Source organism: Tursiops truncatus, chromosome 9, assembly GCF_011762595.2.
Source record: "Tursiops truncatus isolate mTurTru1 chromosome 9, mTurTru1.mat.Y, whole genome shotgun sequence".
NCBI classification, from domain to species: Eukaryota; Metazoa; Chordata; class Mammalia; order Artiodactyla; family Delphinidae; genus Tursiops; species Tursiops truncatus.
The window spans coordinates 90982453-91008348 of record NC_047042.1 but is presented as its reverse complement, the minus strand read 5'-3'; the positions used below and the strand labels follow the sequence as shown (position 1 = coordinate 91008348).

The 25896-nt window shown below is 39.9% G+C and overlaps 1 protein-coding gene across 6 annotated transcripts in view; it reads right to left on the bottom strand.

Annotated features, from left to right (window-relative positions):
- The window catches only part of UBN2 (ubinuclein 2), an 89636-nt gene extending 64376 nt beyond the window's left edge, over nt 1-25260 (bottom strand). For 2 of the 6 annotated variants that reach the window (XR_004528189.2, XM_019947749.3), the window contains exons 1-2: nt 24468-25254; nt 18515-18610 (exon numbers count right to left, since the gene is read on the bottom strand). Coding sequence is in view for 5 of the 6 variants with exons in the window: in XM_019947749.3 (XP_019803308.1) it covers nt 18515-18610; nt 24468-24944 (573 nt within the window). In the remaining variant the exon portion in view is untranslated. Of the gene's footprint in view, nt 1-18514; nt 18611-24467 lie in introns of all 6 variants that reach the window. The other 4 variants (XM_033863341.2, XM_019947890.3, XM_019947946.3 and 1 more) reach the window with 4 other exon arrangements.
- Nucleotides 25261-25896: the final 636 nt, after the last annotated feature.

Sequence of the window (25896 nt, the reverse complement as noted above, 5' to 3'; positions counted from 1 at the left end):
CAAACACCATATGCTAACACATATATATGGAATCTAAAAAAAAAATGGTTCTGAAGAACTTAGGGGTAGGACAGGAATAAAGACACAGACCTAGAGAACAGACTTGAGGACACGGGGAAGGGGAAGGGTAAGTTGGGATGAAGTGAGAGAGCGGCATGGGCATATATACACTACCAAATGTAAAATAGCTAGTGGGAAGCAGCCGCATAGCACAGGGAGATCAGCTCGGTGCTTTGTGACCACCTAGAGGGGTGGGATAAGAAGGGCGGGAGGCAGACGCAAGAGGGAGGAGATATGGGGATATATGTATACGTATAGCTGATTCACTTTGTTATACAGCAGAAACTAACACAACGTTGTAAAGCAATTATACTCCAATAAAGATGTTAAAAATAAATAAATAAATAAAACTAAGAACAACAACAAAAAACCTGTTAGAAGAATTTCCAAATGATTTCTGCAGATTAATTCCCCTCAGGAGGTTGAATTTAAGTCCCCTCACACCTTGAATGTAAGTTGTACCTAGGGACGTGCTCCCAAAGAGTACAGTATGACAAGGAGGAGACAAAGTAACTTTACAGTGAAAAACCTAACATTACTCAGCCAGGTGATCAAGGTCAACATCAACAGTGATAACGTCATGTTGATAGCATTACCCTTGACATGATGAGACACAAATGGCACTTTACCTTTGTGGTCTTCCTCTCAAAAGCCTATAACCTCAATTGTAGGCTAACCATGAGATAAACATCATGACAAACTAAACAACAAGAAAAACACCAAACTAAACTGAGGGACATTCTACAAATAACTGACCAGTGTTCCTCAAAGCTGTCAAGATTATCAAAAACAAAAATCTGAAAAACTGGCATAGTCTAGATAAGCCTAAAGAGACATAATAACTAAATGTCATCTGGTATCCTGGTTGGGATCCGGGGACTAAAAAAGGACATTAGGGGAAAAATAGTAAAATTTGAATAAAATGCAGCGTTAATTAATAGTAATGAACCAACGTTGGTTTGTTAGTTGTAACAAATCTACTCTACAAATATAAGATGTTACAGGGGAAAGTGGATGAGAACTATATGGAAACTCTTTATATTTTCTTTGCAAATTTTCTGTAAATCCAAACTAATCTTAAAATTATTTTTTAATGTCCTAGATTTATTTATACACATAGACATACAAGAAAATAAAAAATGAATGTATGCAAAAACTGGTGAAATCTGCAAGACATGACTCTCCTTTGGTTTCAATTCCCATAGTGCATGTCTCTCAATGCAGTGTCACTGGTTCTAATTGGTGAAAGATGGCTGAGTTTTGTGCAACATGGCTCTTAAATGAAAGCAAATTGTTTCATCTTATTTCCATGTAAAGAAATGATCTTTTCCAGTGTTTACGTGAAAAAAAAACAAATATGATGGACTTACTGAGAAAAGTCTCCAACATGGTACCATTTACTTTCTAATTAATTTGTAAAGGTAATTCTGACTAAATGCTATGTTTGTATTGCATACTGATGTTAAAAAACCTAATCCCCATAACTATGACTCCAGTTTATGTTTTTCAATGACCAAAACTTCTATTATACCATCATCACCAAGAGGGTCATTTTGGTGTGAGATAAAGTAATGGCTCTCATGTTTTTAGATTTTACAAGTTCCAAAAACAATTTTGGAGACCAACACAGGGTGGCAACCCTTTTATTTTGCTAAATAAGACCACTGAAGGCATAACTCAGAATAAGAACAATGCTTCTCAAGAGACACCAACTGGCAACTTAAACATACCTACACACACATACACACATGCGCACACACACAAAACGCATGTATATGCTTAAATGCAACACATAAATAAAGTGTCCTTATTTTTTCCATATGCTAGGTCTGCAAGCTGGAACTCTTACACTAGGTTACAGAATTACAGTGAGAATAAGAAGTAAGTAAAGGAAAAAGATATTTGTGTGTTAGAAGTTATTCTACCAAGAAAAAGTAACACACAAGCAGTTAAACACACGAGGGAATGTTTCACCCAAAAAAGAGAGAGAGAGTTCTAATAATATAAAAATCCACAGACAAAAACTAATGAGGAGGACTAGCCCTGTCACATATTAAATATATTTAAAGTTATAGGAGTTAAAATAGATATGACAGGAATACAAGAATGAATTTAATATGAAAAAGGCAACATTACAGCTCAATGGAGAGCAATTAATAAATAAATGGAATTAAAGTAAGACACCAACTTCATCTATCAAATTATAAACTTTTAAAATTCTGGCAAGATGGAGAAGAAACAGGACTGCTCAAACACTGCTGATAAGAGTTACCAATAAAACCCTTGGAAAGCGATCTGAAAGCATCTGCCAAGAAATTCTGCCATACGCTTACATTTTCTTCTTTTGTCTCTACTATGTTTTCTAAAATTTCTATGAAGTATTAATGCCAAAATGGAAATATACTAAAATAAGTTTTAAAACTCTTCATCATATTTGACTCAATAATTCTACTAAGTTACATAGCTTATTTTGAACTACTACTTAGATTCAAAAGTATCTGTTAAAAATGTATGCTATAGGGCTTCCCTGGTGGCGCAGTGGTTGAGAGTCCGCCTGCAAATGCAGGGGACACGGGTTCGTGCCCTGGTCCAGGAAGATCCCACATGCTGCAGAGCAGCTGGGCCCGTGAGCCATGGCCGCTGAGCTTGCGCGTCCGGAGCCTGTGCTCCACAACAGGAGAGGCCACAACAGTGAGAGGCCCACGTACCGCAAAAAAAAAAAAGTATGCTATAGGGACTTCCATGGTGGTCCGGTGGTTAAGTCTCCATGCTCCCAATGCAGGAGGCCTGGGTTTGATACCTGGTCAGGGAACTAGATCCCTCATGCCACAACTAAGAGCCCGCATGCTGCAACTAAAAGATCCTGCATGCCACAACTAACACCCAGCCAAATAAATTAAAAAAAAAAATGTATGCTGTAAAAAGCAATATGTGTAATCTACAGATTCAACACAATCCTTATCAAATTAGAACAAAAATTCTACAATTTGTATGGAAGCACAAAAGGCTCCAAAAAGCCAAAGCAATCTTGAGAAAAATGGAGCTGGAGGAATCAGGCTCCCTGACTGCAGACTGTACGACAAAGCTGCAGTTGTAAAAACAGTATGGTACTGGCACAAAAACAGAAATAAAGATCAATGGAACAGGATAGAAAGTCCAGAGATAAACCCATGCACCTATGACAAAGGAGGCAAGAATACAGAATGGAGAAAAGACAGTCTTTTCAATAAGTGGTACTGAGAAAACTGGACAGCTACATGTAAAAGAATGAAATTAGAACATTTTCTAACACAATACACAAAAAAAACCTCAAAATGGATTAAAGACCCAGACGTAAGACTGGATACTATAAAATTCTCAGAGGAAAACATAGGCTGAACACTCTCTGACATAAATCTCAGCAAAAACTTTTTGATCCACCTCCTAGAGTAATGAAAATAAAAACAAAAATAAACAAATGGGACCTAACTAAACTTAAAAGCTTTTGCACAGCAAAGGAAACCACAAACAAGATGAAACGACAACCCTCAGAATGGGAGAAAATATTTGCAAATGAAGCAACTGACAAAGGATCCATCTCCAAAATATACAGACAGCTCATGCAGCTCAATATCAAAAAAAACAAACAACCCAATCAAAAAATTGGCAGAAGATCTAAATATTTCTCCAAAGAAGACATACAGATGGCCAAGAGGCACATGAAAAGATGCTCAACATCACTAATTATCAGAGAAATGCAAATCAAAACTACAATGAGGCATCACTTCACACCAGTCAGAATGGCCATCATCAAAAAATCTACAAACAATAAATGTTGGAGAGGCTGTGGAGAAAAGGGAACCCTCCTACACTGTTGGTGGGAATGTAAATTGGTAGAGCCACCATGGAGAACAGTATGGAGGTTCCTTAAAAAACTAAAAATAGAGCTATAATATGATCTAGCAATCCCACTCCTGGGCATATCTCTGGAGAAAACCATAATCTGAAAAGATACATGCACCCCAATGTTCACTGCAGCACTATTTACAATAGCCAAGACATGGAAGCAACCTAAATGTCCACTGACAGAGGAATGGATAAAGAAGATGTGGTACATATATACAAGAATATTACTCAGCCATAAAAAAGAACAAAATAACGCCATTTGCAGTAACATGGGTGTACCTAGAGAGTGGCATGCTGAGTGAAGTAAGTTAGACAGAGAAAGACAAATATCATATGATCTCACTTATATTTGGAATCTAAAAAAATGGTACAAATGAACCTATTTACAGAACAGAAATAGAGTCACAGATGTAGAAACAAACTTACGGTTATCAAGGGGGAAAAGTAGAGGGGAGGGATAAATTGGGAGACTGGGATTGACATATACAAACTATTATGTATAAAATAGATAACTAATAAGAATCTGCTGTATAATACAGGGAACTCTACTCAATACTCTGTAATGACCTATATGGGAACAGAATCTAAAAGAGTGACAACAAAGACCCAACGCAGCCAAACATAAATAAATAAATAAATTTATTAAAAGAGTGAATATATGTATAACTGATTCACTTTGCTATACAGCAGAAACTAACATAACATTGTAAATCAACTATACTCCAATAAAAATTAATTTTTAAAAAAAGGAGGGCTTCCCTGGTGGCGCAGTGGTTGAGAGTCCGCCTGCCAATGCAGGGGACGTGGGTTCGTGCCCCGGTCCGGGAAGATCCCACACGCCGCAGAGCGGCTAGGCCCGTGAGCCATGGCCGCTGAGCCTGCGCGTCCGGAGCCTGTGCTCCGCAACCGGAGAGGCCACGACAGAGAGGCCCGCATACTGCAAAAAAAAAAAAAAAAAAAAAAAAGAAAGCAATATGTTAAATCAGGGGTCCCCAACCTCCAGGCCAGGGACCGGTAACAGGCAGTGGCCTGTTAGGAACCGGGCCACACAGAAGGAGATGAGCAGTGGGTGAGCAAGTGAAATTTCATCTGCTGCTCCCCATTGCTCACGTTACCACCTGAACCAACCCCACCCCCATGTGTCCATGGAAAAACAGCAGTCCCTGGTGCCAGAAAGGTTGCGGAACGCTGTGTTAGATGTCAGAAGGAACTTAGATTTAAATATGAAGTCTCTGCCCTAAAGGAAGTTAAAAGAAGATAATCTACTCAACAAATTAACTGAGCACCCACCAAGTGCCAGCCTTCATGGATTTTATATTCATAGTATTGTGGAGAAGGGAAAGATTAAATAATCATAGTAGTAATAAATGGTAAAAAGGGAATTATAGGTGGTACTGGATTTTTTAACAGAAGACCTAATCAAGGCTTTCCTGAGATATTTATGCCCAGACAAGGATGAGTGGAAGTAATCACTTGTGGAAGCCACAGAAAGTGTTGGAACTGGTAAGTAACCTGGTAAGATTAGTGCTTTAACAAAATCACTCTGGCCATTGTGGTGGGGAATGAACACAGTTGGGGAGATGAGTTAGGAAAGAAAAAAATGCAGAGATTTGCAAGAAAGTCACAAGTTAGTGGGGGCATAAAACATATATTTAATTACCAATCATGATAATGATGATGACAGCCACCATCCACCGAGGGCTGACTTTGCATTAGCACCTATTCTAAGTACAACCATATATTATTTCCCATTTAACAAATGGGAAAAACTAAACCTTGGAAAAAACTAATAACTTGTCTAAGCTCATAGAGAAAGTAACAGAGCCAATTTTCAAACTCATGACCATCTGACTCCAAAGTATCATTCTATTAAAAGTCCTGTAGGAGAAGTGATAGAACTTCTGAGGTCATTTTTCCACTCGGAGACACATAAAACTCAATACCAAAACTCAAACCAGTGTTCCTGCTGTCAATCATCTCCAAATTAGCTTCCCCCACTTGACATTTCCATTTTATTAAGTCTATTTTTCTGCCTTAAAACTTCATTATTAACTAAAATTACAAAGGTTGGTGACAGCAAGCATTAACAAGGATGTGGAACAATCCAAACTCTCCTACATGCTGCTGCAAAATGATACACCCACTCTGGAAAACAATTCGGCAGTTTCTTATAAAGTTAAACACACACTTATCATGTGACCTAACAACCCCTCTCTTAATATTTCCTCAAGAGAAATGAAGACATATGTTCACACACACACTTGTGTTCCAACGTTAGAGCAGCTTTACTCTTAGCACCCACAAACTGGAAACCATCCAGTGCCCATCACCCAGTAAGTGGATACACAGACTGCGGTACATCCATACGCTATGCAGCAATAAAAAGGAAGGAACCACTGATAACATGCAAAACATGGGTGCACTTCAAAAGCATTATAATAAGTGAAAGAAGCCATGTACAAAAAGACTATAAGATTCCATTTATAGGAAACTCTAGAAAAAGAAAAAACAAAAACCAAAAATCTACAGAAACAGGAAGTAGATCAGAGGTTGCCAGGAGCCAGGGCTGAAGGCGAGAGGATTATCTGTAGAGAGATAAAAGGGAACTTTCTGGGGTGATGAAATTTTTCTATATCATAATTGTGGTAGTGGGTACAGGACTATGTATATTTACCAAAATATACCAAATTATATACCTGAATGAACTGTATTTATTTATACTTCAATAATGATGATTTTTAAAAACCCTTATTATTTCTACTTCAACTCTCTCTCCCCACAAACCTTTGTTCATATGATTATTCACATCGACAGCTTCCTCTCCATTCTAACTGCTGTTGCTTATAATCGTGGCCATTGTTTTTCACTTAAATGTAATGAATGCCTTAATTAGCTTCTCCTTCCTCATATTGATTCTCAATTCATCCTGCCTAATATCTAATATTTCTCTGATTCCCTTGCTCAAAATGCTTCAGAAGCATCCTACCTATTACAAAATATATCCAAAACCCTTAATAAGGCAGTAATTAAATACCTTCTAAATGTTGGCTCAAACCACCCTTCCAACTTTTTTCTTAGGATTTTCTGACTTGAACACTTCAATCCATTCAGTTTATAGATCCACTCTCCTCCCAAGCACACTTGCTTATCTTTCCTCATGCTTCTCCCTTATTGGGAATAATCTCTTATTCCTCTCTGAATTCTCCCACCCTTTACTGCTCAGCCCAAGTTTTGGGGGTTTTTTCTGAAATAAATTTAATTTATTTATTTGTTTGTTTGTTTGTTTAAGGCTACGTTGGGTCTTCGTTGCTGCACACAGACTTTCTCTAGTTGCGGCATACGGGGGCTACTCTTCAATGGGGTGCGCGGGCTTCTCATTGCAGTGGCTTCTCTTGTTGGGGAGCACGGGTTCTAGGTGGGTAGGCTTCAGCAGTTGTGGCACACGGGCTCAGTAGTTGTGGTTCACGGGCTCTAGAGCGCAGGCTCAGTAGTTGTGGCGCACGGGCTTAGTTGCTCTGTGGCTTGTGGGATCTTCGCAGACCAGGGCTCGAACCCGTGTCCCCTGCATTGGCAGGCAGATTCTTAACCACTGCGCCACCAAGAAAGTCCCTCAGCCCAAGTTGTAAACCTTTTCTCCTGGATGTTTTCTACTCAAAATCACAATGATCTTTTTCTGCTCTCCTAACGTATTTTTTGTCTAGGCACAACTAGCTGCCTAAAAAAGATTTACGTAGGGAAAACTAGAAAAACAAATGGGTTCTGTTTTAATGGGCCCAACAAGACACATGCAGAAGTCCAAGTAACTTATGCGTAAGTAGACAGATTCAGGAACATTTAAGTCTAGGCAAGGCTACCAGTAGTTAACCACAGGAAAAGATAGCAGTTATTAATAGTTCTGAGTCCATATCTAATATATGCAATAAAATGGTTAAATAAGTAAATGTGACTCTTGTCAATGACAGTAACCAAAATGGCTAATGCTTTTACTTAACTATAACAGTATTAATCTGACTAAAATAGGCTCTCAGAATAGGATCTTAGAAGTATAAGCTTTCCCAAAAATCATATCAATTAAAGCATCATAACAATGATAAAGGTATAAATTATATATACTATGACAAATCTATGCAATATTAACAGCCATTTTAAAACAGTGTGGTAGAAGAATATTTAATAATATAGAGGGCAACAAAAGCAGTTCACCAGATGTTACGTATAGTTCAGGCTATTCACAGAAAAGGTAATAGTGATGTTCACTAAGCATCTGAAAGTGTTCAACCTAACTGGTAATCATGGAGACAACATTAACATAACAAGATACTGCTTTTTCAACTATCATACAAATAGTAGGATCTCATTTAAGAAAAACACAACAATATACATCTACAGCTATATATTATATATATAATGCTCAAAGAATTGTAACACGTAGATAACCATGACCATTACCAGTGTGGAAGGGATAAAACTGGAGGCAGTGGTGAAGGAAGACTTTGGCTTAATATGTATATTTGAATTTGTTTTTAATAACTGGAATGTGTTCATGTAATACTCAAGTGATTAAAAAAAGTGCAAGAGAGGACGTACATAAGCTCATATGCATTTTTAAAAGCCCTAAAAGGGTACACATCAAACTATTAACAGTGGTTATGCCTGGAAGTGGGCTTAGAGATGATTAGCTGATTTTTATTTTCCTCTCTGTTTATCTGTATTTATATATTCTTTTATAGTGAAAAAAATCTTTGAAATATGTAAATGCTTACATATACATAGATCTCTTGGGCAAGAAACTCAGTGATTATTTCTGAGAAGGGAGCTGATTAGCTGGGAGTTAGGGGTAGGAGGTAGATTTACTTTTCATTATTTTATCTTTTGTATCTTTCAAATTTTCATTAAGTGCATGTACTACCCATTCAAGGAATTTTTTTTTCTTAGGTCTGGACCATCAAATGTTCAACATCATTTACTGTTGGACTCCTTATACGGTTCTGCTTCCCAGGCCCACTGCAGGGAGAGTTTTGGATAAACTATATGCGACACACCCATGCCCATGGTGGTTCTTTCTTAAATCCCTCTCCACTAGCCAGGGTTACATTGTCTTTGCTCTACCAAATACTGGCTTGCTGCCAAAGCATTACTGTTGGCACATCCCAGTTCCCTCCTGCATCACAGAGGCCAACAGAGCACAGTTTTTCTGGCCTCGGATTACTTTTCTTCACCTTCTGGCCTTACTGGGAAAACTCCAAGTCCCCGGCCTGCCCTCTGCCCTACCTTCCTTTTTCTATTCTCCAGCTTACAATTCTCTAGTTCCCCAATTATGCTGAAATCCAGTGATACGCAAATGATATAAAGTGGAGCCAAATTTTTGACAGTTGCCAAAAAGGCACAAACCAGTTAATCCACAAAAAAAAAAAAATTTTTTTTTTTTTTTGGCCGCACCATGCGGCTTACAGGATCTCAGTTCCCCAAGCAGGGACTGAACCCAGGACCACAGCAGTGAAAGCCAGGAATCCTAACCACGAGGCAACCAGGGAATTCCTTTTTTTTTTTTAAATCCACAAATATTAAAATTCACCTAAAGGAACTCAAGACAGATTGGCAAAGGACTATATTATCACGTCTTCCCTACCGGGCCTATGTTGAGTTGCTGTCTTTTTCAGCATCTGTGGCAAAAATACACTCTGCAGTAGCATCAAAGTCTGCCTTGATAAATTCTCTGGCCTCCTCCAGTTGTTGATGTTACAGTTTACACAATAAATGCATCTTATAGAAATACAAATTTTATTTTCCAAATTTAAAAAACCCTTGAATTTTGCTACATCTAAAATGAAGAAACCCCTTTAAATCTACTCCCCTAGGGCACTAGTTCACACACTATGACTCAGAAAAAAACTAGCTTACTGAGTCATTAGTACCTGCTTTAACCTGATAATCAGTGTTTCAAGCCAATGAAGTCCGATTACACTGTAACACTAAAATGGAAAACAAACAACAAGTGTTCTTAGTACGGGACCCCCTATTGCCTTCAGGTAATAAGAAAGCTAACTAATAACAAGCTTTCATTGATCACCTGTGGAAGACAGAAGAATCATGACACTGCTAAGACTCTAGTCTGATAACTGAGAAGAAAATATCTGCTGGTCACAAAGCTTCCTGTTTGTTCCAGCCCTGTCACAACCTTATCTTCTACCTTTACTAATTTTCTTAACCTACCAATAGGAAAGGGTAGAGATTTAAGTCAGTGGAAAGACAGTCAAGAGCTGACTTAACAGCACAGAAATACTATACACAGATTTCTATAATCACCACTTACGGATACAAAACCTTCCTCCCAAATACCCTAAAACAGCTGATTCTCAACTGTTCCTAAGGGACTGAAGGAAGATGAAGAGAATTTATTTAGCTCAAAGAAGCCAAGGACTTAAAAGGGCATGTCATGGCAAGCAATTACAATTGATAACTGCACTAAAGAAACAATTATTTGAGTGGAGAAGTCTCCCTCGCCCTTTAAAAAATCACACCCCTCAGACTGCTTTGAAAGGTTACTATTTCCCATTTTTATTGTATTTGTAGGACTACACTATTACTGGCCAACAGAACCTAAATACACTGGTATTTGTGCTTTGTAAGTAGAATTTATTTTGTGGTGGTATTTACAAGTTGGCCCAAACTGCTTTACCCAAAGCCCTACCAAGTTGATCCTTAGAGACCAGACCTAACATAATGCTCAAACAAAGAGAGGAAAACCAGCCCAGGAAGTTCCCAAGGACGCTCTACTGCCTCAGCAACTGTGGATGATCATCTAATAATATGAATAACGGATAGAATTCTTAAAATTCCCAGATAGGGTGCATAAATGCTTTCTAACATCCACTTATATCAGTCTCATATTTGAGGATACTTTTCAAACAATTCATAATTATTTTAAGTATAAAATATTTTTCCTTTCCACTCAGTTGAGTAGTATATATCATGAAGAAGCCAATTTCATTGGAAATTATACAGTTATTCCAAGATATTGCCATCCTTTAAAAAATAACTGGACAAAATCAGTTTTAAGAGCCATACCAAAAGAAAATCAAGACTTTTTATAAATATACTTTGTTTTTGATTAAAAACAGAGTTAACTCTATTTCATCAAATGCCTTATTTGTAAAACTGCTCAAAATGACTTTTAACTTATCAAATCTACCCTTATCCTCCCTTTTATTTATTTATTATTATTATTTTTTTGGCTGGGTTGGGTCTTCGATGCTGCGTGTGGGCTTTCTCTAGTTGCGGCGAGTGGGGGTACTCATCGTTGTGGTGCGTGGACTTACTGCGGTGGCTTCTCTTGTTGCAGAGCATGGCCTCTAGGCACACAGGCTTCAGTAACTACGGCACACGGGCTTAGTAGTTGTGGCTCGCAGGCTCTTGAGCAGAGGCTCAGTAGTTGTGGAGCACGGGCTTAGCTGCTCCACAGCATGTGGGATCTTCCCAGACCAGGGATCAAACCCGTGTCCCCTGCATTCTTAACCACTGTGCCACCAGGGAAGTCCCTATCCTCCCTTTTAAAATAAATACGAAGCTACTTAGGGCTCTGAGAGTCCAAAATCACAAAGAATTAAGCATCAAAGGTGGTACTATCAAAGGTGGTATTCAAAGTCTATGTGGTGTACTAAGCAGATTTTAAAGTCATAATGTGATTTTATACATGCTAATAAATGCCTGGCAGAAGTACATGTCTTCCTGTTTAGAGAGTCATTCAGATTCAAGCAGTATTAACTGCGATGTATCAGGTATTGTGTTAAGCACTTTCATTTAGATTATGGAATTTATATCCAATTCTAGGATAGCATGATCTTTCAAGATGGCTGGGGTAACACAGTGAGAAAAATCACTAAAAGAAATCTGCCAACCACCATAGGTTATCCTATGCCCTAGAAGGCTTAGAGAACAAGTCTACACCCATCAAACCAAACCTCATTCCCTGATCTACCGTATACATGGCCTCGGAAAAACATACACAACCTAGAAACCACCTAAAAACGGAACTGGACAGTAGGATATTTAGTCTCCACATTTGGAGCCTTAAAACTGGGAATGAGGAAAGTCACGGGGGCCTCTTTAAACTGTATCCTCCTTCCTTCCTACAGTAACCAACGAGACAAATGTCAAATGTCAAAACTCGGACTTAGCTATTTATTAAGATTTATGTACAACAACCAATTTAATATACTCTAAGTAAAAGTAAGTGCTGAATACTTATACTGCTCTGTTCCCAAAAGAACATTTAGCAATTGGTGCTGAATACACAGTGTCACATTACCTGAAGAGTAACATAACAGGAAATATGACATAGACAATAAAAATAGGACAGAATGGGGGAAAAAACACAAACCAACCATTCAATACAGGGTTCTATACTCTCCATAATTTCTGCTATCACCAAAGCTGTCTCAATCCTCTTCCACAAGCAACTGCTGCAGGATAAGGCACATCCTATACTCCACAAGTAGCCTTCCCTTCTCCCTCAGGTGGCCGCTTGCTCCCCCTCACTCAACTCTCCAGCACAAGCAACAGCTAGATATACTAAAGACCACAAAAAGCCCATAAACTTGCCTCTCAGGCCTTCCAGTAAAACACAGAATTTATCACTAACATCACTCTTGGACGCAGCCACATCTCAATGCATCCAATATTTTTTTTTAAACTATACATGTAAGATTTATTTTATACTTTCCACCTCCTTGGTCACTGGACCTGTTATTACATTTGTCAATTTTCTGAGATCAAGTTGCATCCCATTTTTCTCCATATCTGGAAACCCCCAATTGAGTTTAACTTGCTCCATTCTCTGAAACTTCCTACAAACGCACGCTCCTCCACAATGGAAATGGTACACGCCCCCACATGTACCACCAACCACTCTGCTCACAGACAAGAAAGGGCAGAATGTAAAAGTAGATGAACTGATGACTTAAATATATTAGGAAAAAAATAGTGAAGCAAGTACACAAAGGTCTCAAACAAAAGCTTGAGAGCCGAATCTGACCCACAGAGGGACATTTTGTTTGGCCCAGTAGGTGTTTTAGTTAGAAGCCCACATTTAAAAGTAAGATATAATCAGATTTCCCTGGTGGTGCAGTGGTTAAGAATCCACCTGCTAATGCAGGGGACACGGGTTTGAGCCCTGGTCTGGGAAGATCCCACATGCCACAGAGCAACTTAGCCCGTGTGCCACAACTACTGAGCCTGTGCTCCAGAGTCCATGAGCCACAACTACTGAAGCCCGTGAGCCTAGAGCCCATGCTCCGCAACAAGAGAAGCCCATGCACCGCAACGAAGAGTAGCCCCCGCTCGCCGCAACTAGAGAAAGCCCGCGCGCAGCAACAAAGACCCAATGCAGCCAAAAATAAATAAATAAATTTATTTAAAAAAAAAAAAGTAAGAGATAACAGAGTAAAATCCAGATTTCAGCCTTCTTTTGAGAAATGGAAAGATCTGGCAACCCTAAGCCCAAATTCCTACAAAGTAACACAGGCTGGAACTGAGTAGCAATGTCCCCTTTAGAGCACGCACTGTCCCCTGTTTGGAACAATCCCCCACCTTTATTGTCCATCTGGCTTGCTTCACTGATTAATCAGGGGAAACTGGGGACATCTGAATTTGCTACCCCTGAATTTCAGGCACTAACGTAACTAAAGGACAGTAAACAATAGGTCAGTAAATATCTTCATTTGTTGCTTAACAGTGATCTTTTGTGAGAGCCTAGGATTGGACAAGGTCTCTTCTCCCAGGCGACTTCTGGCTGATGATTTTCTTTTTTTTTTGGCTGCGTTGGGTCTTCACTGCTGCGCACAGGCTTTCTCTAGTTGTGGCGAGCAGGGGCTACTCTTCATTGTGGTGCACGGGTTTCTCATTGCAGTGGCTTCTCTTGTTGTGGAGCACGGGCTCTAGGCACGTGGGCTTCAGTAGTTGTGGCACGCGGGCTTAGTTGCTCCACAGCATGTGGGATCTTCCCAGATCAGGGCTCGAACCCATGTCCCCTGCATTGGCAGGTGGATTCCTAACCACTGCACCACCACGGAAGTCCCAGCTGAGGATTTTCTTAAAGGGCTCCAAATAATCTGTTGTAGTCTTTAAGAAGACCACAATAGTTAAGAATATGTAAAAAGTGACTGGAGGACGAAAAATAAAGGCTACTTGGAATAGAATGCCTGAACTAAAAGATCAAAATCAGTGGAGTCATCAATTAAAAGAGGTTAAAACCACATAGATGTTTACATAAAAAGAATTTATGACAGGTACAGAATAAAAGCAATTCTCTACAAGAATGATATGTTTTAATTTCTGTTTTATGCAATGAAGTAATTCACTGCATTGGTCTAGCCCTTGGGATAATCAAGAGGCCTGGTTAATATATCTGCCCGGGCTTCGCTGGTGGCTCAGTGGTTAAGAAGCCACCTGCCAATGCAGGGAACATGGGTTCAAGTCCTGGTCCAGGAAGATCCCACATGCCGCAGAGCAACAAAGCCCATGAGCCACAACTACTGAGCCTGCACTCTAGAGCCCATGAGCCACAACTACTGAGCCCACGTGCCACAACTACTGAAGCCCACACGCTTAGAGCCCACGCTCCACAAGAGAAGCCATGGCAACGAGAAGCCCCTGCACCGCAATGAAGACTAGCCCCCGATCACCACAACTAGAGAAAGGCCACGTGCAGCAACAGAGACCCAACACAGTCAAAAATAAATTAATTAATTAAAAAAAAAACATAAACACACACACACACACACACACACACACACACACACACACACACACACACACACACCTGGCTGCCTGGAAGGGAGAGAAAAATATTAGGTGTTTTAATGTCTATTCTTTTGCAGAATTAATCAGTTACTTGCTACCTCTTTAAATAAATTATTTTTCAGAAAAGAAAAAAAAGAATGATATATTTAAGTGACTGAACAGCATTTCACATTTAGATAGCACTTTAAATATTTCAAACACTAATAATCTATTTTTCATCTTATTTTGACAAAACCCTTGTGCTATAAAGTTGACTAAGCAGACCTTATTTTCCCCTCACACATACTAAAGCATAAAAAAACCAAGAGCCTTCACTAAGGTCACCTAGCTAGTTATGGCAAAGAGAGGATCAGAATCTAGCTGCATTAGCTCATAATCCTGGGCTCCTTCCACTACAATATATTGCTGCTGGTGCATCTCATCCATTGCTAGCCTACAAAGGGTAGAAAGGAGGTTGAAAGTATCCATTCAAGTCTCCAAAATTCCTTCCAATTTCAAGAATGGGACTTCTACTCACTTTCAGGTCCCCAAAGGAGAGTCATTCATTTCCATAGGCCACTGCTTGGCCCTGAATTTGTGTGTCATATGTATGTTTTGTCTTCCCAATGATTTTGAAAGTTTCTCCAGGAGGCGGCAAATACCATGTCTCTTTGTATGTCCAACAAAAATGCTCAAATGTTTTATTATTTATACACAAAACTTAACAAATAACTCCATCTCTCGTTCCAAGAAACAAAGGGCTAGAAGTAACCTTAAGCGATTTTCAGAAATAATGACAAGGGGGGCTTCCCTGGTGGCACAGTGGTTAAGAATCTGCCTGCCAATGCAGGGGACACGGGTTCGAGCCCTGTTCCAGGAAGATCCCACATGCCATGGAGCAACTAAGCCCGCGTGCCACAACTACTGAAGCCTGTGAGCCTAGAGCCCATGCTCGGCAACAAGAGAAGCCACCGCAATGAGAAGCCTGTGCACCACAATGAAGAGTAGCCCCTGCTCACCCGCACGCAGCAATGAAGACCCAACGCAGCCAAAAAATAAATAAAATGTAAATAAAATTAAAAAAAAAGAAATAATGACAAGGACATCTAAGTTATATTATGAAGGGAAAAAAAGTAAGAAGAAAAGGTAGCTAGGGATACAAGTTTTATCTGTGTTTTATAAACCTCAAAGAACTAAGTCATCTTTTTGTCATCTGCAAAAAGAGAAATCTAACTTTGGTGGGTTAATATTTTGCAAATATCTAAAAGATTTTCTTTTACTTAAAAAATACATATATAGTATTTGTATAAATAAATATACAACATATATGTATAAATATACATATAGATGTCTGTATATGATATGCCTGAACACCAATAAAAATCTTTGTTGTTTAAGAGTGATCTTTTGTGAAGCCTAGAGCCTAGAGCTGGCAAGATATCTTCTCCCAGGTCACTTTTAGCCTGATGATTTTCTTAAAACGTTCCAAATAATTTGTTATAATATGCATATTTAACATTCATGGATATAATATTCATGGCATGCTTTTCGGTTTATGCACATAAAGCCTTCATGAGGTAGGACATTTTAAATCTCTACTTAGAATGGAAATAAGAGAGTCAGTAGCCAAAATAAAAATCTAGAGAAGAAATACAGCCCATTAATTTGGATTATAACAAGAATAACATTTTATCCCTGCACAATGACAGTGCTTGTATATATCCTAGTTATTTGAAACAACTTTACACATCAACCAACTTCTTCAGAACATTGGTTTTTCTATGCCAAGAACTATCCAAAAGCTTCCCAATAAGATTTAATGCTAACCGTGAGGTACATTACTTACAGGATATGCTAGGAATTTTCCACTTGCAAAGGGCAATCTAATCCTTGGTGTTATAACCCATGGGGAAAAAAGGCACTCTAATATAGTGTTGGAGGGAGTAGAAACTGGTAATTTGATAATACTGTATATACCAAAACTATAAATGCATAAATCTTTTGACCTAAAAATTCCCCTTCTAGGAATCTGGTCTGAAGATAAACTTGAAAATGTATGAAATGGCATGCTACTAAGTAATTTACTGCAGTACTATTAGAAGGGTAAATTTTTGGAAACAACTGAAATTATGTCGGGACTAGTTAAATAAACGGTGATATGTCCATACAGTGGAATACCATGTAGCCTTAAAAATGAGAGAGAGAAAGCTCTCTTTGTCCTGATATGAAAAAAATCTCCAAGATATAGTAAATGAAAAAAGCAAAGAGCAGAACCATGTAATGCATTCTGTAACATGTGTAAAAAGGGGTGCGGGGTAGGGGGAGGAATAATGTATATAGAGAGATACACATAAAATATCTCTGGAAGGACACCCAAGAATATTACTTGCCTCTAGGAAGTGAAATAAGGTGGGTGGACAGTAGAATAAAAGGAAGATTTTTCACTCTATATTTTTTTTCATTTTTGAATTTGAACCATGTAAATGTACTACCTGGTTAAAACATTAAATTTAACCAATGTATTAATCTGTATAAAAAGTTTAGACAGTTATTTCAGGATTTATAATCTGAGAACACTGTATTATAATTAACACTACAAATGTAACAACTTTGGCTATTTCTTCCATGGAAACACCCATTAGTCCACCCCTAAAGATATTATACAGCCACAGAATACAGAGCCACAAGGGGCTGTGAAAAACCTGAACATCTCAATTTACAGATAAGAAAACTATGGCCCAAAGAGGTTAAATAACCTCACCAATGGACACAACTAGTAGCTGGCAAAGTATGGCCTAGAACCTGACCCACATTTCAAAATATTCTCATGTATTTTCTCCATCCCCCAAACTGTTTCTTCACTACCGCAAAGAGCCAACAAGTGTCCACCAAGACCGTAGCTGCATTTTGAAGATAACATGAATGACAGAGCTAGTGTGAGCTAATATCCTATCTCTGTGAGATACTTTTCAGTGCTCACAGGGGAACCACAAAGGGTAAGGTCTTGCTTCTCCTGCGTCATGTTTTAGCAGAGACAAAGGGTAGTTAAAGCCATAAGATAAAAATGGGGAGGGGATAGGGGGGAATCTTCCAACAAAGTCAATTATACTAGAAAAATTGAGAATAACATTAAGCAACTTTACAATCAGGTAATTCAAATTTATTTTTATATTAAAACAAACACCAATCTACTGTGGCAAAGAATATAAAATGCACATGAATTTTAAGGTAGACAAGATACTTATAAAGAAATTTCATGCTGCTTCTGATTGATCCTGAACCCAGTGGCCTAGAAGTACACACATGCATTCTCTTAAACTCTTAAGAGGCAGGAAGGCTTGAGAACTACTACACCAAAGGAATTAAAAGTGTTCTCAATGGCAGTGGAAAGAGCAAAGGATTAGAGCTAGACAGACCTGGACATGCAGCCTCATTCTTGCCATTGTGTGACCTTGGATCAGTTATTCAACCTTAAGCTCAGAGCCTGTTCCTTCATCTGTAAAATGTGGTCCATATTACTTACCTTGGAGTGCTGTTATAAGGATTGGAGATATTGATGATAAGCAAACTGCCTGAACTCTAGAAGGAGTACAATAAATGACAGCTACTATTACAGCCATCACAAACCTATCAGAATCTTTATAGGACCAGCTAACCATTTATTGGGGTTCAATCTGTTAGAACAAGATAATGTGAGCAATGGATGCTATCAGCCCTCCCAAACTGTCACAGAAAAAAAAAATAGGCCAACAGGATAAAATTACCTATGTGAAAAGTTTATTATACTTACATATTTCATTTCAAACTTCTTAGCCAACATTTCCACTTCTTGCCTCTCTTGATGATCATCATTGAACGGGTCTTCCATGTAAATGGGCTTCTTCTGCTTCAAAGTGAATGGTAAAAGAAAGAGAAATATTAGTATTACTTCAACCAGAATTGAATATATCTAAATTTAAAACATGAGTCAATTTTTCCAAATATTAACAAAGTTAGAAGCATTAAAAAGTAACTAAAGGGCTTCCCTGGTGGCGCAGTGGTTGAGAGTCCGCCTGCCGATGCAGGGGACGCGGGTTCGTGCCCCGGTCCGGGAGGACCCCACGTGCTGCGGAGCGGCTGGGCCCGTGAGCCATGGCCGCTGGGCCTGCGCATCCGGAGCCTGTGCTCCGCAACGGGAGAGGCCACGGCAGTGAGAGGCGCACGTACCACAAAAAAAAAAAAAAAAAAAAGTAACTAAAAAGGGACTTCCCTGGTGGCACAGTGGTTAAGAATCCACCTGCCAATGCAAGCGACATGGGTTCGAGCCCTGATCCGGGAAGATTCCACATGCTGCGGAGCAACTAAGCCCGTGCGCCACAATTACTGAGCCTGTGCTCTAGAGCCCGTGAGCCACAACTACTGAGCCTGCGTGCCACAACTACTGAAGCCCCCACGCCTAGATCCCGTGCTCTGCAACAAGAGAAGCCACTGCAATGAGAAGCCTGCACACCGCAACAAAGAGCAGTCCCCACTCGCCGCAACTAGAGAAAGCCCGCGTGCAGCAACGAAGACCCAACACAGCCAAAAATAAATAAATAAATTGAAAAAAAATTTTTTAATAAAAAAGTCACTAAAAAGGAAACTAATACAACACTGTAAATCAACTACACTTCATTTAAAAAACTAAATTTTTTTAAAATTAGAAAACAAAAAATTCAACAGTAAAAAAAAAAGGAAATAGAATGAAATGTTGGTTTATAGCAAAAATATTTGCAGTTTTAATGAACTCTTACACATTCTAAAGTTTTTTGGTGGTTAAGAACTCAACAATTCAAACTGTCTTCACCCACAAAATGATCTATGGTTACCCCATCAAAAATAAAAAGGCCAAAGAACCCAAGAAAATTAGGTAAACATGAAAATCCCACCTATAACTCTAGTTTGAGATCTTCCCAACAAAGATTAACCACTTTGGTCAGACAATGCTTCTAAAAGGTTATTGGAATCTAGGTTATTACAATCAACATTTAATCATCTGCCCTGAGTTAGCACTGGAGTATCTGTAGCTGCTACAGCTTTTTGCTGAGGCCTAGCATTGACCACCTCTGTATCACCTACATCCTGTCAATGAAAATCCATTCAGAAAATACATACGACTTGTAAACGAAGCACAAAAGTTCAATTGCTACAAACAGATTATATTATCATAGCTTCTTTCTAGCAAGGAGAGTGAAAATCTACTATAATGCATGGTTTAAAACACACACAAACAAGGCTCCCCTGGTGGCAAAGTGGTTAAGAATCCACCTGCCAATGCAGGGGACACGGGTTCAAGCCCTGGTCCGGGGAGATCCCACATGCCGTGGAGCAACTAAGCCCGTGCGCCATAACTCCTGAGCCTGCGCTCTAGAGCCCGCGAGCCACAACTACTGAGCCTGTGTGCCACAACTACTGAAGCCCATGCACCTAGAGCCCATGCTCTACAACAAGAGAAGCCACCGCAATGAGAAGCCCACGCACCGCAATGAAGAGTAGCCCCTGCTCGCCACAACTAGAGAAAGACCGCGCGCTGCAACGAAGACCCAACGCAGTCAAAAATAAATAAATAAAATAAATACATTTATAAAAAATAAATTAAAAAAAACAAACACAGACACAGAGCTAGGATCCCACATTTGCCATCTATTGACCAAAACAAACAAAAAGATACATCACATCCTTCACTATTTTCACAGACACATTTCATAGATATACATATATACACACACACATATATATATTTCAATATACAAAAAACCCAAAACGAGGAGCTACATGTGGATAAAAATGCTATTTTCATCTAATTATGAACAACTAAGAAGTCCATTTAAAAAAAGGCTAGATGCTATTACTGATGTAGCATCTTCAAGCAGTAATTAAAAATGAAAATATATCACAGCTGAAATATTAGATACAGATTTGCCCTGAAGGGCAAGAAAAAATGCAGAAGGGATGAAGATTTGCAGTTTGAAACTGAGATACATGATCCTGGCTATTAAGTCTGAGACATGATTAATCTAAAAATATGACAGAAAAATATGGACATAATGAATACAAAACAATTCATCATACCTAGGGCATTAGAATTAAAGGATACATCTTAAAGCTTAAAGGAATTTTTGAATCAATTTTTTAAATTATCTATTATAATAAGTAATATATTTATAGAATCTTTTATTCCAATAGGAGTTACCAATGGAAAATATAAATATGACCTGAAAGGAAACGAACTAGCAGAAATAGACTGGTGATGAAATAAGAAGTACTAGGCATATTCAGGGCATAGCCTTAACTTGAGACTAAAGTTAAGCAGAGTAAACAACCACCATGACTTGCTTGCCATTAAAAACAGTTTCCTTCATGTCACTATGAAATCCAAATACTAGGTCTTACTACTGGTCTGACCCATTTTATATGTGCAAATATAAATACACGAATATATATTTTTAATAAGAATCACCTTATACACCATTCTGAACTATTTTATGTAGACTTTATATAGGCAGCAAAAGTAAATCTCTTATTTACCCTTGCTAGTTTATAAAAATAAACTTAAGAAAACTGAGTCACCTTTCTTTCACAGTTAAGAAGTAACGCTTATCCACAATCAAGGCTCTAAGTAAGCTTTACGTTTTTCAGGTGAAAAGATCTGACAATTAGTAAATATCAAAATTACCAACCACCCACAGGCAAAAGTGACCCAATGATTCTGTCTCTTGATGTTAACTCATTAACGTCATTTTCAGGAGAGCTTTCGTATATGTTATCCGAAACATGCAGTGTGACAAGCAATGGAATATCATAGAATTCTCTGGTAACAATATAATCACATTAACACTATAATCATTTATTTTCTTTTTATACTGAATGTTCAATTAACCATGTTTATAGGAAGATGTTTTCTGGTTAAGTGATTTTCTGGTTTACTAAGAGTTAAAAAAGAATTTCTTGTGTATCAATTCCCCTTAGCCAGAAATGGTGAACAAATTAATCTTTCAGGATAGAGATGATTGCAATGTCTCAGCCTCAATCAAGGATCAATACTCTATAGATAACAAGGTTAAGGGTTTAGCTAACCTGTGTCCTGACAACCTAGACGAGGTTTTGTTTTCCATATTTTGCCAACACACGCTCATTTAATTGTTTTTCCGTATTAATAAGAAGTTTAGAAAAATTTCTAACTGCATTAGGTTAATTGGGGTTTTACTGTTCATTTCGTATTTACAAAGGGGGATGATTTAAATTCACCCTAGTACAGATGGTATTCACATGTAACAGATTTTTTTATACTTAACACCTATCAAGTAAAATCTTATTGGGTGATAGATGGCTATTTCAAAATCTTAGAAACTTTTCTTCTTTTAATTTTACAAGATCTCTTTTCCTCCCCTTTCTACTCTAACCCTGCTACATAGTACGTCGTTCAATTACAATAACTTAAAATTAAAACTATTTTGAAAATATTACAACATCACTAAAAATAAACTGGACTCCTCCTGAGGGCAAATTTGGGAATCACCACTTTGCAGATCAATTCTATTGCTTACATTTTGCTTTTTGATGGTTTCTCTTCCTAGGATTTCCTTTCATGGAAATGTGACAACTTCATTTAGAAAGGTGTTTTCTACACTTTCTTATGCAATAAATATGTTCACTGGGAGTAACCATAGGAAAATCTGGCAAATCTTTGTTGCAAAGGTACACTGTATAAGCAATGGATTTTTTGGTTCAGTGGAATATGACAAATGATATATGGCTGAATGTACAAGAAATCTGGACTAAAATACCCCAAATTGATAGTGTAAACAGAAAAATTAAACTGAATTATTCACCTTTCTCCTATTACATGAAACTATTAATTCTGATATTATCAAGTTAATACGATAGGGTATCAAAATTAACTTTATACTTATAATTAAAAGATACGTATCTATTATTAGTTTATCATAGTATCAATATTACAGCATAAAGAGGGTCATAACAGAGGTCTTTGTATATCTACTATAACTCTTATTTCAGTTCATTTTGGCAGGACTTTCTAAATTTAAACTATATGAGTTAATTGTAAGAATTCTGCTTTACTAAGAATTGGTACTAGCATGGAAAAAAGTATTAATAAGACACATATGAGCACTTTGTACACCAGCCTCCTTATTTGCAAAATGTGGATAAATGTGTCTGTCTCATGGAGCTCTACTGGACTAAATTCCACAAGCCATGTACTATGCTTAGAACTGTGTCTAGCACATTGTAAGAAATCAGTAAATGTTAGCCATTACTATGTATTTTTCCCAAATATAATCACCTGTAACTTATGATGTAGATTAGGAAGTAAAACTGCAAGTTTACATAGATTAGAAGAGCAAACATAGTACAATTTTTTGAAAAATGCTCCAATCCAGTATTTGCAAAAATCTTTTGGGGAAAAAAATGGCATCACTTTATAAATGACAGGGGCACTAAAGTGAATCTAAAGCACAAAATGTTGTGTGGAAATGACCAAAATGATCTCTATCCTTAACAATTCATTTTGGTTTGACCACACAGCAGTATTTGTAAATAATGATCAAAAGATTAGTTGGCCTTACAATAAACAAAATCTAGTGACGTTGTTTAGTATGATATTTTTAAACTAAGGTATTCATTTCAACTATAAAGATAATTGAAGATGAAAATAAAACAAGTGACTTCTGGAGTCCATTAGACCTGTGCTAAAGCAAAACCTAATAAAGAGCATAGTCTCTAAACAACAGAGGAAACTGTTCTCTTATTATTGTTACTCTACCATTTCCCTTTCTAGTTTACTTCTGAACATCACGAACCAACAATAAAAATTAGTTATCAACGAACCTCTCTCCTATCTCCATTGTTCACCAGTTCCACCAAAGGCATACCTATATATTTTCAATAAAGTTTTTAGAAATTCAAAGCTAAGTTTTTTTTCATCACTCTTCAAAAATTACAATGGCCAAGTGCAATATCCTCCAAGTAGGACCAATAAACTAATGATATGTACTCAAACAAGGATATGATGGTAGGCACCAAATACGAGACACCCTCCCATTCAATTATTGTATGAACACTAGAGAAAACAAAGCTAAAAAGGTTTACCAATATCAACACGAGAGAGAAAAATAAGGAACCAGATAACTAACCCCCGTAACCTCCAATCCTAAAGTGGAATCCTTACTCTGAAAATGTTTAGATTACTTTTAAATCCCCTTTCAATTAAGATAAATACCCCACGCTCAGAAGCACATCTCAGCACCCAGCACAACAGCGATGAAGGTAAGGATGATACTGGAGAGGTTACACAATCTCTCTGCTTCAGACTGGGGGGCGTGTCCCCCAACTGGAGCTCCGCAAGCAAAACCCAACAACGCAACGTGCAGGGCCCCCAGATTTTTTGTGGGAAGCCGAGAGGAAACCTGAGGTTTCGAAAGGTGCAGAGGGAAGCCGGCTTGGAACAGCGTTTGGAGCGGGCGTACGATGGCGGTGGCGAGGGGGGGGTTAGTGGAGCCGGGTGGGAGCCTCGGCCAACACTGGGGACCAGAGGAAAGCAGCACCAACCGCCCGTCCACCCGCTCGGCCCCTGCCCCCTCCAGCCACCCTCTGGGGCAACCCGAGACACGCAAGGTGGGCTTCGGAAGGGGCAAACCACTGGGGGAGGCGGACGGGTCCTGAGGCTCCCGGGGTCTAGGGGATGAGGGAGGGATCTTCTGTACCCGTTGTTCTCCGCACAGCAACAGCTCCGGGTAGCTGAACTCCACGCAGCTCTCGTCGGTGGGATCCTTGAGCACCAGCTCCAGGCGCACTGTCTCCTTCGACGGCCTCTGCTGCGGCTCGGCCCGGGAAGCCGACTCCCGCGGCGGAGGCGGCTGCAAGTGCAACTGCGGGAGCGGCGGCGGCGGCGGCGGCGGCTCGGGCCTAGGGGGCTCGCGCTGCAGCGACATGGGCGGCTCGGCGCGGCTGACCTCGCGCTGGGGGAGCGGCTTCTCCCGCGGCGGGGGCTGCGCGTCCGACCGGGGGGCAACCTCCCGCGGGGCCGACTGCTCCGCCCGGGCCGGCTCGCGGTACGGCTGCGGCTCCAGTCGGGGGGGCTCGCGAGGGTAGTCGGGCTCGCGTTCGGCCCCCGGGAACTCGGCCTCGCGCCGCCTCACCGGTGACAGGCTAATAAACGCTACTCTGCGTGGCTCCGCCATCCCCACTGTTCTGGCCCTCTGCCTTCGCTCGAGCCGGCGCTCGGTTCTACGCCGAGTTGTTTGCCTGCCTGCCCTTCCTTTTGCTCTCCGTCGCTTTTCTTCCCTCCACCACCCTCAGCCGTCGCCGCCGACGCCACCGTGAGTGCGGACTGTCCCCCCTTCCCCGCCACTATGTTCTGATGGGCTCCACCGCCATCGCCAGGATCGTTGCGGCCGCCATGTTGGATCCCCCACATAAATAGAAGCAGGCCGCTGAGCGGGCGCATGCGCAGACAGGAGACGCTCACATCCACCGTCGTGGCTGTGGCTCAGTTTTCCTCTTTTCCTCCCAACAGCCTGGAGTCCAGACAGGTCAGCGGAAGTGACGTCATGGCAAGACCGGTTTCCTTGGAAACAGAGACGCCGTCTGCGCCCTTCCTAAAGGGGAGGGGTCTGGGGTTTCCGGAGAAGCTTCCTATTCGCACCTGGAAACCAGAGGCGCGTTTGGGGCTCGCCCAAAGGCGAGCGTCGGAGATGTGCCTGGGACGGATCTGGCTATGGCGCCGGTCGCCTCCCGCTCTCGCTTTCAGAGAGTTGGGGTTGTCAGCTGGTTAGTCAAGGCGGATGCGGGGAAAGGGTAGAGGGACGCAGGGACCAGCCTCGGTGTATGCCCGGCCAGCACCCCCGCAGCCCGAAGTATCGGGGGAAGAAAGGAAATGGCTAACTCCAGCCGAACTCGCCCTGCGGCTTCCCTGCGCAAAGCGCGACGTTGACTCCCACAGGCCTCCCGTTCCTAAACCGACTCCTGTTTTTCTCGCCCAGCTGCAGGGAGGATTGTGTGACACGGTCGTAAAATGCTCAGTAACGTTTTGCAGTTGGGAAATTGAACACGCAAATGAACATGGGCTCGTTCATAAAGTCTAAACTGTTTAAATTAATTTTTAAAAAAAGACTCTTCTCAACAGAGTTTGAT